General features: G+C 46.8%; 1 protein-coding gene across 4 annotated transcripts in view; it reads right to left on the reverse strand.

The window, feature by feature from the left end:
- The window catches only part of BORA (BORA aurora kinase A activator), a 273,505-nt gene that overhangs the window by 156,536 nt on the left and 100,099 nt on the right, over positions 1-16,870 (reverse strand). For all 4 annotated transcript variants that reach the window (XM_029603007.1, XM_029603005.1, XM_029603004.1 and 1 more), the window contains exon 6: positions 4,687-4,749. In XM_029603007.1, coding sequence (XP_029458867.1) covers positions 4,687-4,749 — 63 coding nt within the window. The remainder of the gene's footprint in view (positions 1-4,686; positions 4,750-16,870) is intronic.

Genomic DNA, 16,870 nt, shown 5'->3' on the forward strand with positions numbered 1-16,870 from the left:
AGCTACTGCCAAGCACTTTGTAAATACACGAGTTGCCGAGGCAAGTCCAAACGGTAGGACCCAGTACTGAAAAAGTGCCCAAAATCTTCAGATCTCTCCTGGGACTGAAGCAGTGAGGAACCTTTGCATTGTGTGATGTTGCGAGTAAGTCTAGGAACGAGAGGTCTCAGCAGCCTACTATGAGCTAGTACATTTTGCTGAACAATTCCCTTTCTCCTGGATCCAGAAACTGTCTGCAGAGAATGTCTGCTCTTACATTGTCTTTTCCTGTAATGTGCGAGGCTGAAATCTCCTGAAGATGTACTTCTGCCCTTTGAGTTGAGCTATTTGTGACATTTGTTGGCTCTTCATGCCTCCCTGTTGATTGATGTAAGCCATTGTTGTGGCATTATCTGACATTATTCGGTACACTCGATCCTACAAGCAATCAAGGACTCACAAGCATGTCAAAACACGGGCTTCCAGCCGATTGATGCTCCAGAGGTACTCCAGCACCCTGCGCTTTTAACTCTGACACTAAGCCTCCCAACCCTGGAGAATCATAACAGTCATGTGTAGTAGTAAATCTGGTGTTTGTAGGGGGGGGGAACACTCCTCAGATGATCCACCTGCAATCACCACTGCAGTCAGATGCTGATCTCCACTGGTAACTGAAATCATATCAAGGAGTTCTGAGACTGGACTAATGAATAAGCAGCGTATGCTCAAGATGATACCAATGCACCCTTGCCTACGGAACTACCTCTCAGATGGCTGCCATCAACCTGGGCACCTGTAGATAAGATTACATCACTGGGAGTATTGTTTCCGTCAATAGTTGCATCTGCACCATCAGTTTTAAAAGCAGACCCCTGACAGGGACACTTGTCTTGCTTTGTGTTGAAAACGAACACCTAGATACTCCAGGGTCTAGGATGGCAGCAGATGGCTCTTTGCCTAGTTCACCATCCAACCTAGTTCCTGCAGCAAGGAGATCACCTTGGTGAGGCCTGAAAATTCTTTCATAGCACTTGGTCTGAATTAGCCAATCATCGAAGTACAGGAGGATTAGAATGCCATCCTCTCTCAACACTACCACTAACAGCACCAGACTTTAGAGAAGGTTTGGTGTCCAAACCTAAGGGTAGTGCTCAAAAAGTGATGCTGTCGCCCAAAAACAGCAAAACACAGAAAACAGTTGGTGCTCTAGCTGGATAGGAATATGCAGATAGTCCTCTAATAACCTAGACTTAATAAATCCCTGACTGCATTGCTTTTATCAGCAAGTATAAAATTTCCATACAGGAACAAGTCACTTGCAAAAGCCAGTTGACTCCCTTGAGTTCCAGGTTGGGGGCGAAGGAATAATCGGCCCAAATTATCTTGAGACATAGGCCCTGATATCTCAGTCCGCAGGCAGAGGAGTCCTGACAACTTACACCCCACCATCTGTCTCTTCTGTGGAGAACTGCAGGGAGATGCCTCGAAAAAGGCCCCAAGGAACAGAGAAACTCCCAAAACATAGCCATCTCTTATCACCTCCAGACCCCACTGGTCTGATGTGATCTTGATTCACCTCTGATAAAAAGGAGGGACAGGCGACCCCCTGCCCTCCTGTTCCTGAGAGTGGGTTGGCACATCCTCATTGAGGTGTTTGGGGAGGGGGGGCACTGCCACGCAAGCTCGCACCCCATCTCGGCTGCCTGGGAAGGACTGAAACCTACCCAAAGGTTGTGCCCTATGAAAAGTCAGTCCTCTGAAACCCACCAGCACAACATACCGTGCCCAACAAATGTGGTGCCTGCTTTTAATCCTCTGGTAACTGAGGGGCCTAGGATTCACATCACTTACTGGCCATTTTTTTTCTCACTACCAAACCAGTATGATCCTTAAAAGGTCACTTAAAAGGCAGCTTTGAATTGTCTCGGTACCCATTTATCAGCCATAGCTGACACTCAACCCTGCTTAGCTTCCGAGATCAGACAAGAATGGGCTTTATCCAGGGTGGAGAGGCCATAGGGCACTGCCCTAAATTCAAACCAGACTCATCAACTTCCTGAGAAAAGAGCAAGGAATAGAGTGATCCACCAGGGAGCAACAAGAGGCAATCTGTAATTCATTGCCACTGCCTCAAGGCCTGCTTAAGAATAGCCTCAATTCTCCTATCCTGCACCTCCTTCAAGCCACTCACCCTGCCACTGGGATAGTTACCTGATTGGTGATGGCACACCAGTGCAGCCACTTTTAGAATGCACAACTGCGCTCTCTCTCTGCTGCATCCAAGGGGTACAGAGCTACCAAGGCTCTTCTTTCTAAAAACAGCATCTGAAGCACCCCATTCAAGATCAATCAATTCTTGAATATCATTCAAAATGCTTCACGTAAGGAATCTAAACGGAATTCTTATTTGGTTTCAGTACCCAAGCGATCTGAGCCAGCAACCCATCTCTATTAAAGAAATATATTATGCTATACAGTTCCAATCCCTGGAGGAATTTCCCATCTTCCAGAGAGTAAGGGCTGCTTTCACCATCCATGCTAGCTGGGTCCCTGTCAGCGTGACCTGAAGCAGGTGTAGTCACACTGACACTTACCTGCAGCACCAGGTGTGTCGGGATTCGCAGACTGTGATCCTGAACTTTTAGGCTTATCACATTGGCGATAGGCCCCGCTCGCAGGTTTTTGCTCTAACCAAAAAACGGCTGTTCAACCCGCCAAACTGTTTTGCAGCAGACTTGCACGTAGAAAAGCGAGCTAACACCACCACAGCCCATACCAAAACTAGGGGTCATTGGTCCTGCACCTACTGAGAAGCCTTCCCTCGCTGACAATACAAGTAGGGGAGTCCCAAAACCAGGCGACATCTGACAGGTCCCACTCAGGATCCATTCTCGCATAATGCTGGGAAGGCTGGGTTCAGCAAAAAAAACAAAAACAAACACAACCACAGCCTCCCAAGTAGTGCTGATACAAGTTGACGGGGAAGGGGGCATCAAGCTGAGATGCCAGAATATGGCAAACAGCACAAAAATTAACCCCCACCAGCAGCCCACTCCCCAAAGCATCTGACCCATTGTGTGTCCAGCTGCATGCCGCCACAATCTAGCGTGAACAGGGCAACAAAAACAAGGCATGTCCAATAAGCATAGGCACACAACACGTGATCCAGGTAGGCGCCCACCCCTAAAGCACACACCTGGGTTTTTCGCAGCAGACTTGAGCACGAACGCCACCACGGCCTACCATGTGGCATCTAAGCCAAGCCCGAGAGCGGGGCCTAGCCAAAAAGCTGCTCAACCTGCCACGATTCCAAGCTCCTTCAGAAGCGGCAACGGTCAGACCGGCGCGCCAAGGTTCAAAGACCAGAAGGGAAATGGAAAACCATCACTTATCTTTATTTAAATTTTAGTCCTTACCTGAACTCAGCCCGTCCCCGGCTGCAGGGGAAAAGGGCAAAGGTCTTCACTGCTGCACTCTGCTTCCTGCACCTGCCCCCTTTTATATCCTGTATTTTATTTGTTTTAAATGTGTTTTTATTTTATTTGATTATGATTCTATTTTTGTAACTTGCCCTGAACATTGGAGGGCACGGGTAATACATTTTAAAATAAATATAGCCTCAGCGGTTTCTCTTTCTACAAAGATGACCACCCCGGAAAACCAGCTACTGGATCTAGGCACTCATCTGAGGGAGGAATCCGCAGATATCTTCTCAGGAAAACTAGACAGAGGGACCGTAAGTATCACCATAGGAGAGTGGGGCAAGTTAATTTCCTTCTTTTCTCTTTCATTTTCTATATTTTTGTTAAAGTAATCCCCAGTAGGGAGATGAACATCCATCATCTGCTGCAGACAGAATTCTGGTGGGCTGATGCCAGTGCAGGAGTATATGTACTGTGACATCAGGTTTGTTCAGTCTCCATCTGCTGGTAGAGGTGCATAACCCACTGGTGTGGATTAACCTGTCTGAATGCTAAGAAATGAAAAAAATCTCACTTTAATTGCCATCTCACTTTAAAAGACATTTAAAGAAAAAAAAAAAAAAGGGGGTTGTGTCACAGTTATTATTGTGAGGCTGAATACACTATAGTGCAGCAATACTTTTCATAACGAACCTGTGCCAACAGAAGTGGTAAGCACCAAACTGGATCTTCAATGAAGTTTAAAACAAGGTGTTTCCCCATAATACATCTATCTTGTATAACTAAGAAATACATTTTTGTAAAGGAAAAAGAATGTGCATATGACCAGTAAGAATTAAGTTCAAGGAAAAGAAAGTTGATAGAAGCTTTTAAATGATACTTAGTGCTAGCAGGCATATGAAGTACTATACAATCACAAACAAGACAGTCCCCGCGGCAAACAAAAAAAAATAAATAAAAAATTAGGAGACTTAGAATCAAAACAGGGAGGCCATGACAGAGGAAAACTAATCAAGGGGTTATTAGTAATTTTAAGTATCTTATTTAAATCTAGTTAATGCTGGCCTTCAAAGACCATAAATAGGTCTGATTTTCAGGTTCACCAAGTTATGCAAATTAAATTTTCTTATGAGACCATATCTATGCAAATACATCTAATAAGAATTCATTGTGGATATCCTGAAAACCAGACTGGTCTGTGGTTCACTGACAGCTCCTGAATAAGACACTATGGCTCATGTTATGCATTCAGTGTAATCTTTTTAGTTCATATATTTATACCAACCACTGCTTTTTCCAGGTTGCACAATTAGTTCTTTTCCAATGGGAGACAAACTGAGATCGATACCTGCAAAACAATTGAATTATTCATTTGTCATCTTTTTCAAAGTTTATATTTCACTATATCTAAATGGAGAATAGATTGATAAAATGCAATGATAGTTTCATTTCTCACTAAAATGCATTTAAAAAAAAATTAGTCAGGGTACATTACAAAAATCACAAACTAAATTTGTTTACCTGTAACAGGTGTTCCCTGTGGACAGGTAGATTTAAAAAAGTCAGCCACAAACTAGGAGACATTTATCCTTTTCCTGGGTGGTGCCGCCTAATATGTTAGAAGTGTATAGGCAATACATAAATCCCCAAAATACCAAAACAGATAATCCCTTGTCCAATAACATTCACTTTTTGGGAATCTAGCTGGTTCTCTGGAATACTGTTTGGATATTTCCACCATTGGGAATTGTTTTTTGAAAAAAAAAAAAAAAAAAAGTGTTTTTGAAATAAAATTTGTTCATTTACATTATCTGGAATAGAACTGGTTATCTGGAACACCATATTAATATTTTCATCATTGGGAACTGTATAACACAAGATGTCTTAAAATAAGAAGGTATTCTGTAACAACTGTTTTTTGCAAGATTTTTATGTTAAAATAACAAAAAGTTAAAAACGTTGACAAAAAGTTAGGGGTATTTGATAAGCCTTTGTTAAGTCTTCAAGTAGATCAGTACATTTTTACTGGGGCAGGATTGTATGAATAAGGGGTGTAGTCTGATTTTGAATAAATAGGAAAATTAGTTCTTACCTGTTAATTTTCGTTCCTGTAGTACCACGGATCAGTCCAGACAGTGGGTTGAGCCTCCTTTCCAGCAGGTGGAGACAGACTAAAACTTGAAGGATGCCCTATATCAGGACAGAGCCTATCCTCTACCCCTTCAGTATAACGTATGTCAAAGCATAAGAATAGGATCAAGCAAGTAACTGTAAAGCTCAATGGAGCAAATATGGAATAATGTAGGAAACATGGTATACCTATACGCTCTTAAATCAACTTGGTATAAGAAAACGACCAAGGCTTCCGGTATAATTGCTCAGTAATCTTGCACAAAGAAATATATGGAAATCTGCAGACCTGCAAGAAAACAAGCTTCGAGAGGACAGAAGACAGACAGGGAAGGGCGTCTGGACTGATCCATGGTACTACAGGAACGAAAATTAACAGGTAAGAACTAATTTTCCTTTCCTGTACGTACCCGGATCAGTCCAGACAGTGGGATGTACCAAAGCTTCCCTAAACTGGGTGGGACCGAGACAGTCCTGCTCGAAGCACTTGCCGCCCAAAGGAACCGAACACCGGAGCGTGTACATCCAGACGGTAGTGCCGAGCAAAAAAGTGTGCAGAGACGTCCAAGTGGCGGCCCTGCAAATCTCCTGCGGGGAGACAGATTAACTCTCCGCCCACGAAGTAGCCTGAGAACGCAGAGAATGGGCCTTCAGACCCTCAGGAAGCGGACGACCTTGACAAAGATACGCCGAGGAAATGGCTTCCTTCAACCACCGCGTAATCGTGGTCTTAGAAGCCTGTTTATCGCGATTGGGACCACTCCAAAGGATGAAGAGATGGTCCGATACCCGGAAGTCATTGGTGACCTGGAGATAGCGAAGCAAGACTCGTTCAACATCTAGCCGATGAAGGTTGCCACCCGCTGTACCCGCAATCTCCTCCGGAGAGAACGCTGGGAGTTCGACCGACTGGTTGACATGAAAAGCAGAGACAACTTTAGGCAAGAAGGAAGGAACCGTCCTGAGAAACCCCGGAATCCGAGAAACGCAAGAAGGGCTCCCGACAGGACAGCGCCTGAAGCTCGGAAATACGACGAGCAGAGGAGATAGAGACTAGAAAGACAGTCTTTAGAGTAAGATCCTTGAATGTAGCGTGGCGAAGAGGCTCAAAGGGAGCCACACAGAGTGCACGAAGGACTAGGTTGAGACTCCACGACGGACAAGTGGCCCGAGAGGGTGGGCGGAGGTGTCTAATGCCCCTCAGGAAACGAATCACGTCAGGGTGAGCTGCTAAGGCATGACAGTCCACCCGACCCAGGAGAGAGCCAAGCGCAGAGACTTGAACGCGTAGAGAACTGAAGGAGAGGCCCTTAGAGAGACCCTTCTGAAGAAAAGAAAGAATCAAAGGAATCGAGGCGGAGCGCGCAGGGACACCCGCCTCCGTACACGCGGACTCAAAAACTTTCCAGATGCGCACATAGGCCAGAGAAGTCGACTGCTTCCGGGCTCGCAGCAGGGTGGAGATGACCTCCTCCCTATAACCTTTGTGCCTCAGGTGATGCCGTTCAAAAGCCAGGTCGCAAGACAGAAGCGATCGGCCCGGTTGAAAAATACAGGCCCCTGCCGGAGGAGACGAGGGAGATGACCGAGGCGCAGGAGCCCGTCCACCGCTAGATTGATGAGATCCGCGAACCACGGCCTTCGTGGCCACTCGGGAGCGACGAGAATCACCGGTCCCCGGTGGAGTTAGATTCTCCTGTGAACTTTCCCCACCAGTGGCCATGGGGGAAACACGTACAGAAGGACGTCTGCTGGCCAAGGTAGAGCAAGAGCATCCACGCCCTCTGCGCCGTGCTCCCTCCAGCGGCTGAAGAACCGATTGGCCTTTGCACTGTGCAGAGTCGCTATGAGGTCGAGGTGAGGAGGACCCCACCTGTCCACTATCAGAGCCATGGCCGCATTCGAGAGCTCCCACTCTCCCGGATCGAGCGACTGCCGGCTGAGGAAGTCAGCTTGAACATTGTCTTTTCCGGCGATGTGAGAAGCTGCAAGGCACTGTAGGTGACGTTCCGCCCAAGCGAGGAGACTGCTGGCTTCTAAGGCTACCAGGGGACTGCAAGTGCCCCCTTGGCGATTGATGTAGGCCACTGTGGTGGAGTTGTCGGACAGGACTCATACCGCCTTGCCGCGGATCAGGGGAAGGAACTCCTGAAGCGCCAGGCAGACCGCCAAAGTTTCGAGTCGATTGATGTGCCAGCGCGACTGAGTCTGCGACCATGTTCCCTGGATGGACTGAGAAAGGCAGACAGCACCCCAGCCCAACAGGCTGGCGTCCGTAGTCACTATCGTCCACTGTAGAGCTTGAAGAGGCATCCCTTGCAGAAGATGAGGAAGAGACAGCCACCACTGTAATTCGTCGGCAGTAGAATCCAAGAACGGAAGGACCATGTGGAACTGCTCCTACATTGGCTGCCAACGGGACAGCAAAGCTTTCTGTAACGGACGCATATGAGCAAAAGCCCAGGGGACAAGGTCGATGGTAGAAGCCATGGATCCCAGGACTTGGAGATAATCCCAGGCTGTCGGGGAGGGTAGGGCAATCAAAGTCTGGACCTGATCGATCAGCTTGAGGGCTCGCGCCCGAGGTAAGAAAACCTTGCCTTCTCGGGTGTCGAAGTGGGCTCCCAGAAATTCCAACTCCTGGGAGGGCTGAAGCTTGCTCTTGGAGAGAGAGGCAAGGAGCTCCAAGACGCGATCCACCGCCCGCCGGCAAGAGGTCTCCGGCTTGGCCCTGATGAGCCAATTGTCCAGATAGGGATGGACGAGAATCCCCTCCTGGCACAAGGCCACCGCTACTACTACCATGACCTTTGTGAAGGTGCGAGAGCGGTCGCGAGGCCGAAGAGGAGAGCTCGAAACTGGAAGTCCTGGTTGAGAATGTGGAATCGGAGATAATTCTGATAGTCGTGGTGAATGGGAAAATGAAAATAAGCTTCTGCGAGATCGAGGGAAGCAAGGAACTCTCCGGGGCGGACCGCCGCAATGACTGCCCACAGGGTTTCCATGCGGAAGTGGGGGATCTTGAGATCCCGATTGACCCTCTTGAGGTCCAATGTTGGGCAGAAGGACCGGTCCTTTTTGGGCACGGTGAAGTAAATAGAATACTGGATGGCGCCAATTTCCCTTTCCGGGACTGGGACCACCGCTCCTAGATCCAGAAGCTTGGAGAGAGTCTGGACCACCGTGTCCCTCTTAGCCCGGCCGCAAGGTGAGAAAAGAAAGATCTGAAAGTTCCCTGACGAGGTCGAAAGCGTACCCGTCTCTGATCATGTCGAGGACCCACTGACCCGACGTGATCTTGACCCATTCCTCGAAGAACAGGGAGAGGCGTCCGCCGAGGTAAGGAACCGAGGAATGGGTCGGCTGAACTTCATTGTGTGGCAGGTTTAGCGGCGGCAAGCACAGGCTGGCACTCGCGAAAGGGCAGTCTGCCATGAAAGGACTGCGACCAGGACTGCGCACGAGAAGACCCCCTCGCAGAACCACCCCGCCCCCGAGAAGCGAAGCGACGCTGGCCCCTGAAGCGAGAGGCCGCGAAGGATCGGGAAGACTTAGGGCGGTCCTCTGGGAGCTTATGGACCTTGTTGTCAGCCAAGGAGTCCATAAGCTTCTCAAGATCCTCGCCAAAGAGCGTCTTACCTTTGAAGGGCAGCGTGCCCAGCCAAGTCTTCGAGGACTGATCAGCCGACCAGTGGCATAGCCAAAGGAGCCTCCGGGCCACTACTGCCGAAACCATCGCCTTCGCCTGGACACGGACCAGATCGTAGAGGGCCGTCAGATACGTAAGCGGTGACTGCCTCCAGACATTCGGCTTGTTCTGCCTCACCTGGCGGAAGCTCCCGGGCGCAGAGTAACTGTTGGACCCACTGGAGGCCCGCTCGCATCATAAGACTGCTACAGCAAGACGCCCGGACCCCAAGGGCCAGAATGTCGAAGATGCGCTTCAGGTAAGCCTCCAGCTTACGATCTTGTGAATCCTTCCAAGGCCGTGGAACCTTCCACCGGAAACATAAGAATCCACCGATGGATATCACAACAGCTCCAAGCCCTCCTCCGGGAGGGGATAGAGCTTATCCATCACACGCCCCACCCGCAGCGCACCCTCAGGAGCCTCCCATTCCCGCAGGACAAGGAGCTTAAGCATGGGGTGGAAGGGAAAGGCTGAGGCTGGAGCCCGGAGCCCTCCCAGAACCGGGTTCATATCCTTAGGCAGCGAGGCCATGAGATTATCCACGGAGGGACTCTCCAGACCCAGCTCCTGCAAAATAAAAGGGGGGAGGGGCTCTAATTCCTCCCTACGAAAAAGATGGAGGGCTCTAGGGTCATCCCCCTCTGGGGGGGGGGGGCATCCGCCGAATACAAGGAAGCAGCAGGGTCCGAGGACACAGGAGACACCGGGGGGGACACAAGAGGGCACCCCTGGGACCACCTGCACTGGTCCCTGGGGCTCCGCGACCGGTCCAGTGGTCAACGGCGCTGAGCGAGGGATTTTTGGCGGGGGGGGGGGGCTTTTGTCCAGCTCATGCAGGCTAGCTAGATAAGATTTGTGCATGAGGACGAAATCTGCTGAAAAAGGGGCCCTGGATTTGGCAGGGGGGGGGGGGGGGAGGGGGGCGAGGGAAGGTCAGCACCCCCCTCCTTGGGCACCCGTGGGGGGCCAAATCAAAAAAATCTGGCCCCCCAGCCCCAGGGAGCACTGAAATCGGCCCAGATGAAAAATCCAAGATGGCGGCAGTTCCCGGGCTCTGCTGACCCGGGAAAGGCCTAGCCATGCCGGAGGGAGTGGAGCCCCGGGCTAAATTTTCTTGTCCTGCCGAGGAGGGACCTTCCCCACCCAGCAGGCAAGCAGTGCAAGAGGCCCTGCCGCGAAAAACGCGAAGAGGGCAGCCCACAAGAAAGGCAGTCTGCCAGCCGGGACATAGCTAAGCCGCGGCTGAAGAAAAAAAGCTGAAAAAAAAAAAAGCTTGATTGACAGCCTGCACAGCAGGATAGAGCAGGCGGGAACCTGCTGCCTTCTGCTTCTCGCCCTACTCTGACCAGAAAAAAATAAAAATGCTGGTCAACTGCTGCAAATAAGTTAGAGGTAGGTGAGTACCTGCAACTTATTGAAAGTTTGAAACTTTTAAACTTTTTTTTTTTTTTTACTGAGCGCAGCAGCGGGTTAAAAACCCTCTCGGCAGCCAGAGGGGGAACGAGGCCCAGAGAGCTTCGGTCCCCACACCTGGAAGCGTCCACGGACTCAGGACTATGCAGGGAACCCCCTCCTGCAAAAGAGGCAAAGCCCCCCTGAGCCGGGCAAGAGCTGGGAGACTGTTTGTTTCTAAAACAAGCGGGAATCAAAGAACTACTTGCTTGAGCCGAAAAGAAAGAGGCGGCTGACTAGCCTACAGCAGAGACCCGAAGGGGAGATGCTGCACCTGCTGGAGACAGACGAATACTGAAGGGGTAGAGGATAGGCTCTGTCCTGATATAGGGCATCCTTCAAGTTTTAGTCTGTCTCCACCTGCTGGAAAGGAGGCTCAACCCACTGTCTGGACTGATCCGGGTACGTACAGGAACAATATATTCAGTGGGGTGGGATAGTGTAAGCAAGGGATATTTAACAGTACGAGTGAGGTACAGGTATGTCAATCTAAACAGAAGAAAAGTTTGATATAGCTGAAATTTTATACATATATTTTGAAATAAAAGATTCATTCATGATACAGTGTACATGGATAGATAAATAGGTGAGCAGAACACTTATTTTCTCTTGTTTTTTGATAAGTAAATACATAAATCCCGAACACAAACACAAATAACTGAGCATTTCATAGCCAGATGCAGAAAGCCAGGCAGCTTTACGAGACCTGAGGAGGACCTCCTGCCTGATTGCCATGCGAGACCCCCTCAGCCCTACATAAAAACTTAGAAAGCCACCATAAAAAAGGGAAGGCGAGATGGAATGTGAGAATATACATTAGAGTTAAACTTTGCTTTCTCCTTAGACAAGGATGAATCAGAGACAAGCGTGAAAATGCTCACACTTGTTTTCCAATAAAAAAAAAAAGAGAAAAATAAAAAGAAAGGTCAGCAGTGTTTTTATAGGTTAAAGCCAGTCTCGAATTTTTTTGTAGACAATCCAAAATAATAAAAATAGGTCCATGAGGAGATAGTTGGATACTATGCCTCAAAGAGACCCTGTTGGACAGACTGAACTATTGTGACATCAAGAATCAGTGTCAACAATAATGGGAAGTAAATGTATGGATAGAAGTCAATGTTGCAGCATTTCAAATGTCCTCTAGAGTCAGGTCTCTGGGTATACAAAAGGGAGATGCAATCTGGTATTCAAAGAGAAATGGTAAATTGGTAACAAGTCCAGGCCTGATAGGATAAAACGAAACAAAAACTTGAGCAGAAGTGCTTTCTTCTGGTCCAGGCAGAACTGATCTTAGGAAGGGTGAAGGTCTGAGGCAATTTAGTTGGAATTCTGACCATTCCCTTCAAAATAGAAGGCCAAGGAGTAGAAACTGGCAATGTTTCACCATGCAGACTTCTACAGCTCCTGGTCCATCAGTACTCTTAAGGCAGTGATGTCAGATGTCAGGGGTAGGGCTATCACAGCAGTGCAAAACCTTCTCAGCCTCAAACTGCACAGTAGTCCCAGGTCTGTCCTAAGATGAAGGCCAACAACTCTTTTGCAAAGCTACTGCGCATGGCCTGTTCATCTTCGGAGCATGGGTCCAGGAAAAAATAAATTAAAGGGTCAAATGGTTATGGTAGAAATCAAAGATTCTTAGGCAGGAAACCGAGATAAGCAAACAGCACCACCTTCTAATAAGGTAGTACAAAAGAGTGAAGTCACTAGGACATAACATTCACCAACTCTACAAGCTGACATGACCACTATAGACTATAAAATCTTCTAGGTCAGGTACTTGAGTTCACAAGACTTCAGAAGATCAAAGATTATACATCAGCTGGGTAAGTACCACATTGAAGTCTCATGACCTTAAAGGTGGTTTTAAATGAGAGGTTCTCATCAAGCAAGCTCTCCCCCCCCCGCACCAAAAAAAAATAATAAAAATTTAAAGACTGAATAGAGCTCCGATTCCCTTCAACTAGCTGATATAGGCATCAATTGCATTGATTTGAACCCTAACAGCAGTATTCTTGAGAACTGACTGAGTTATAGAAGATAATCAAGCAGTTTGTGTGCAGGGCAAGAAGATCTAGAATCTTGCCATCAGACTATTTGGCAAAATATTCCCCAATTCACCCTATACAATCTTCTGGTGAATTCATATCTAGAAGCCTTAAAGACATGAAATACCTCAAAGAAACCAAAGAAATGAAAAATTTCACTCCACATCCAGGCTGTGAGGGACAGAGACTGGATGTTGAGATACATAGTATTCATGGATTCTGCATGATGAGAGTATTACACAGAGCAGAAACCAAATTTTATCTTGGCCAAAAAAAAGGAGAAGAGAATAAATATTACTTAGGCCCTTCTGACTTATTACAGTCTTTGCAACGAAGGATATCCAAGGTTACACACATACAGAAAACCTGTCCTCCAGTGAAGGGATAGTGTCCAATGTTGTCTGTCCTGATAGTCTCCTGGAGTATAAACTCTGGACATTTGTGTTCAGAGAAGTTGTGAAGAAAACTATGTTGGGTGTTCCCCATTTGAGAAATATTGTATTCTCTACCATCTAATTCATGAGGTCTAGTATCTGACTGAGTTTGTCTGCCAGGATGCACTTTACCATAATCTAATAGTTTTCCCGTCACAGGAGCATCAATCCTGTTCCTGTCCACTTGTTCAGAGAACATAACTACCTGATTATCTATTTGTTTCTGGACAATTTTGTTAGCTACCCCATTTCTGTAAACCCCTGTAACCATTTATTTATTTATTTATTTATTGTTTTTGTTATACCGAGTTTTATGACTGGCATCACATCAACCCGGTTTACAATTAACAATGTGTGAAAAGCATAAGGTAACGTGATAACAATATTCCCAATAGAACTGTGAACTTTAAATACAGAGAATCAATTGAAGGGTGAGAAAGTTACAATAAAACAATAAAACAGGGAAAATTAACTTGGAGCTGGAAGAGGGGAACATGGGAACAGCATGTGAACAGCATGGGAACAGCAGTGGATAAATACTTTAATAAAATAAAGCTGTTAGAGAATTCATTACTGCCCTTAGTTCTAGAAAGTTGAGATATATCTTTCCTAAACAGACCAGAAGCCCTGGGTATAAAACCCTTGAGAATGAACCCAGTATAACTTTGGTGAGGAGAAATTTGGAAAGATAATCCCCTGGCCAGATTAGCAAGGGACAGCCATCAAAATGAGAGTTAACTGTCCCTTGTCACACGTGTTCTTTTTAGTCTTCAAGTGGCTTGAGTCCACTTGGATATTAGGGCCTATTGGGTTTGTTTCATATAGAGACTTGCAATCAGAATATATGAACTGTTGACGCCATTTCACAGATGTCCCAAGCTGACTACTGCTGACACTGAAAGATTTCCTATACCATGGGATAGGAGGCAATGTCCTTTTGTGGATTGCAAACTGGTTAAAAGACAGGAAACAGTGTAGGATTAAATGGTCGGTTTTCACAGTGGAAAAAGGTAAATAGTGGACTGGTGCTTTAATATATTTATAAATGATCTGGAAAGGGGTATGACAAATGAGGTGATCAAATTTGCAGATGATGCAAATTTATGCAGAGTAGTTCGAGCAAGCAGATTTTTATAAATTGCAGGACAACCATGTGAGAATAGAAGATTCGGCTTCCAAATGGCAGATGAAATTTAATGTGGACAAGAGCAAGGTGTTGCATATAGGGAAAAATAATCCTTGCTGTAGTTACACAATGTTAGGTTCTATCTTAGGAGTTAACACCCAGGAAAGATCTTGGCATCATAGTGGATAATACATTGAAATCATTGGTTAAATGTGCTGTGGCAGTCAAAAAAGCAAACAACGATGGATGTCATAATGCCTCTATCGCTCCATGGTGAGACTACACCTTGAATACTGTATGCAATTCTGGTCACCACATCTCAAAAAAGATAGTTGCACTGGAGAAAATGCAGAGAAGGACAACCAGAATATAAAGGGCATGGAACGGCTCCCCTATGAAGACAGACTAAAGAGGTTAGGGCTATTCATCTTGGAGAAGAGACTGCTGAGGAGAGATATGACAGTTCTACAAAATCACGAAAGAACTTGAACAGGTAAATGTAAATCTTATTTACTCTTTCAGACAAAAAAGGACTAGGCGGTACTCCATTAAGTTAGCAAGTAGCTCATTTAAACAAACTGAAGAAAATCCTTTCACTCAATGTATAGTTAAGCTCTAGAATTCATTGCCAGAGGATGTGGTTACAGAAGTTAGTGTAACTTGGTATGAAAAAAATGGTTTGGATAAGTTTTTAAAGGGGAAATCCATAAAAGGAAAATTTGTTCTTACCTGCTAATTTTCGTTCCTGTAGTACAAAGGATAAGTCCAGACCGCTGGGTTATGCCTCCCTTCCAGCAGATTTAGTCAGAGAAAAGCTGAAAAGCACCCCAGATAACCCGGTGTGCCACCTGCGATCCTTCAGTATAATCAATATCAAAGCAAAATGAAGTAAATTTAAACAACCAATGACTAGATCAAGAGAATATAGCTGAACAATAACCTATGAAAAATTATGGACAGGACAAGAGTACGGATTGAAATGCTTCCATGGATAATCTTGCTTGAAAATCTTCAGATTAGTCTAAAAACTGCAGAGAGAACAAAACAAAAACCAACCGAGCGGACTCTCCTGAACACTATACCCCTGGGCGGGCATCAGGACTGATCCTTGGTACCACAGGAACGAAAATTAGCAGGTAAGAACCAGTTTTCTTTTCCCTGTATGTACCAGGATCAGTCCAGACTGCTGGGATGTACCCAAGCTGCCCTAAATGGGGTGGGACCCGGACAGCCCGCTCGAAACACACTGCTGCCAAAAGAATCAACATCCAGAGCCCGGATTTCCAAACGGTAATGCTTAGCAAACATGTGCAAAGATTTCCAAGTAGCTGCCCTGCAATCTCTTGTGGCGAAACATATTGGCTCTCTGCCCAAGATGCCGCTTGAGATCCGATTGAATGGCACTTGCCGCCCGTGACATATGTATGCCGAAGCAATAGTGTCCTTCAACTATTGGGCAATAGTAGTCTTTGAAGTCTTACACCTTTTCTTAGGACCGCTCTATAAGACAAAAAGATGATCTGACAATCGAAAAGCATTAGTCACTTCCGGTAACTCAACTGACTGATTTACGTGGTAGAGAGCATTTTCGGCAGAAAAGAAGGCACCGTCTGAAGCGAAACCCCAGAGTCCGAGATTCGCAAGTACGGTTCTCTGCAGGACAATGCTTGAATCTCCGATATTTGTCTGGCCAAACAGATAGCCACGAGGAACACCGCCTTGAGTGTTAAATCTTTCAACGTAGCCCGCTTGATAGGCTCAAAGATAGGCCCACAGAGCCCATGGAGAACCAAGTTTAAACTCCACGAAGGACACACTGCACACACCGGCGGTTGCAAATGTCTGGCTCCCTTCAAAAAAAATGTGCCACATCCGGATGCCCTGCAATGGATGTACCATCAACCTTACCTCTTAAACAGCCTAACACTGCTACCTGAACCCGGAGCAAGCTATGCGCCAGTCCTTTAAGCCTTCCTGCAAGAACGCGAGAATGTGCACAATAGTGGCCTGGAGTGGGGACACCTTCAACACACTGCACCAGGAATCGAAAACCTTCCACACCCGAATGTAGGTGAGAGAAGTAGAAGTCTTTTGTGTGCATAGTAGAGTGGTAATCACCGCATCCAGATAGCCCCTTCTTTCTCAACTGACTCCTCTCATAAGCCAAGCAGCTAGACAAAAGCGAGCCACCTGATCGAAAAATACTGGACCCTGTTGAAGTAAATTCGGCAGGTGACAGACGCAAGGGACTGTCTACCGCCAAGTTGTTCAGGTCTGCAAATCATGGCCTCCACGGCCACTCCGGAGCTATGAGAATAACCAGCCCCCAGTGGGATTCTATTCACCTTAAGACCTTCCCCACTAATGGCCAAGGAAGAAACTCAGAGGAGCATGTCATGAGGCCATGGAAGGACCAGGGCATCCACACCTTCCTACCCGTGCTCCCTTCTGCGACTAAAGAAACGAGCTGCTTTCGCGTTCAGCCGAGTTGCCATCAAATCCAGTCGGTGGACTCTCCACTGGCTAGTCAAGATCCGCATCGCCTCCTCGGACAGTTCCCATTCGCTGGAATCTAGCTTGTGTCGACTGAG

This window comes from Rhinatrema bivittatum, chromosome 5 (genome assembly GCF_901001135.1).
Source record: "Rhinatrema bivittatum chromosome 5, aRhiBiv1.1, whole genome shotgun sequence".
Classification (NCBI taxonomy): Eukaryota; Metazoa; Chordata; class Amphibia; order Gymnophiona; family Rhinatrematidae; genus Rhinatrema; species Rhinatrema bivittatum.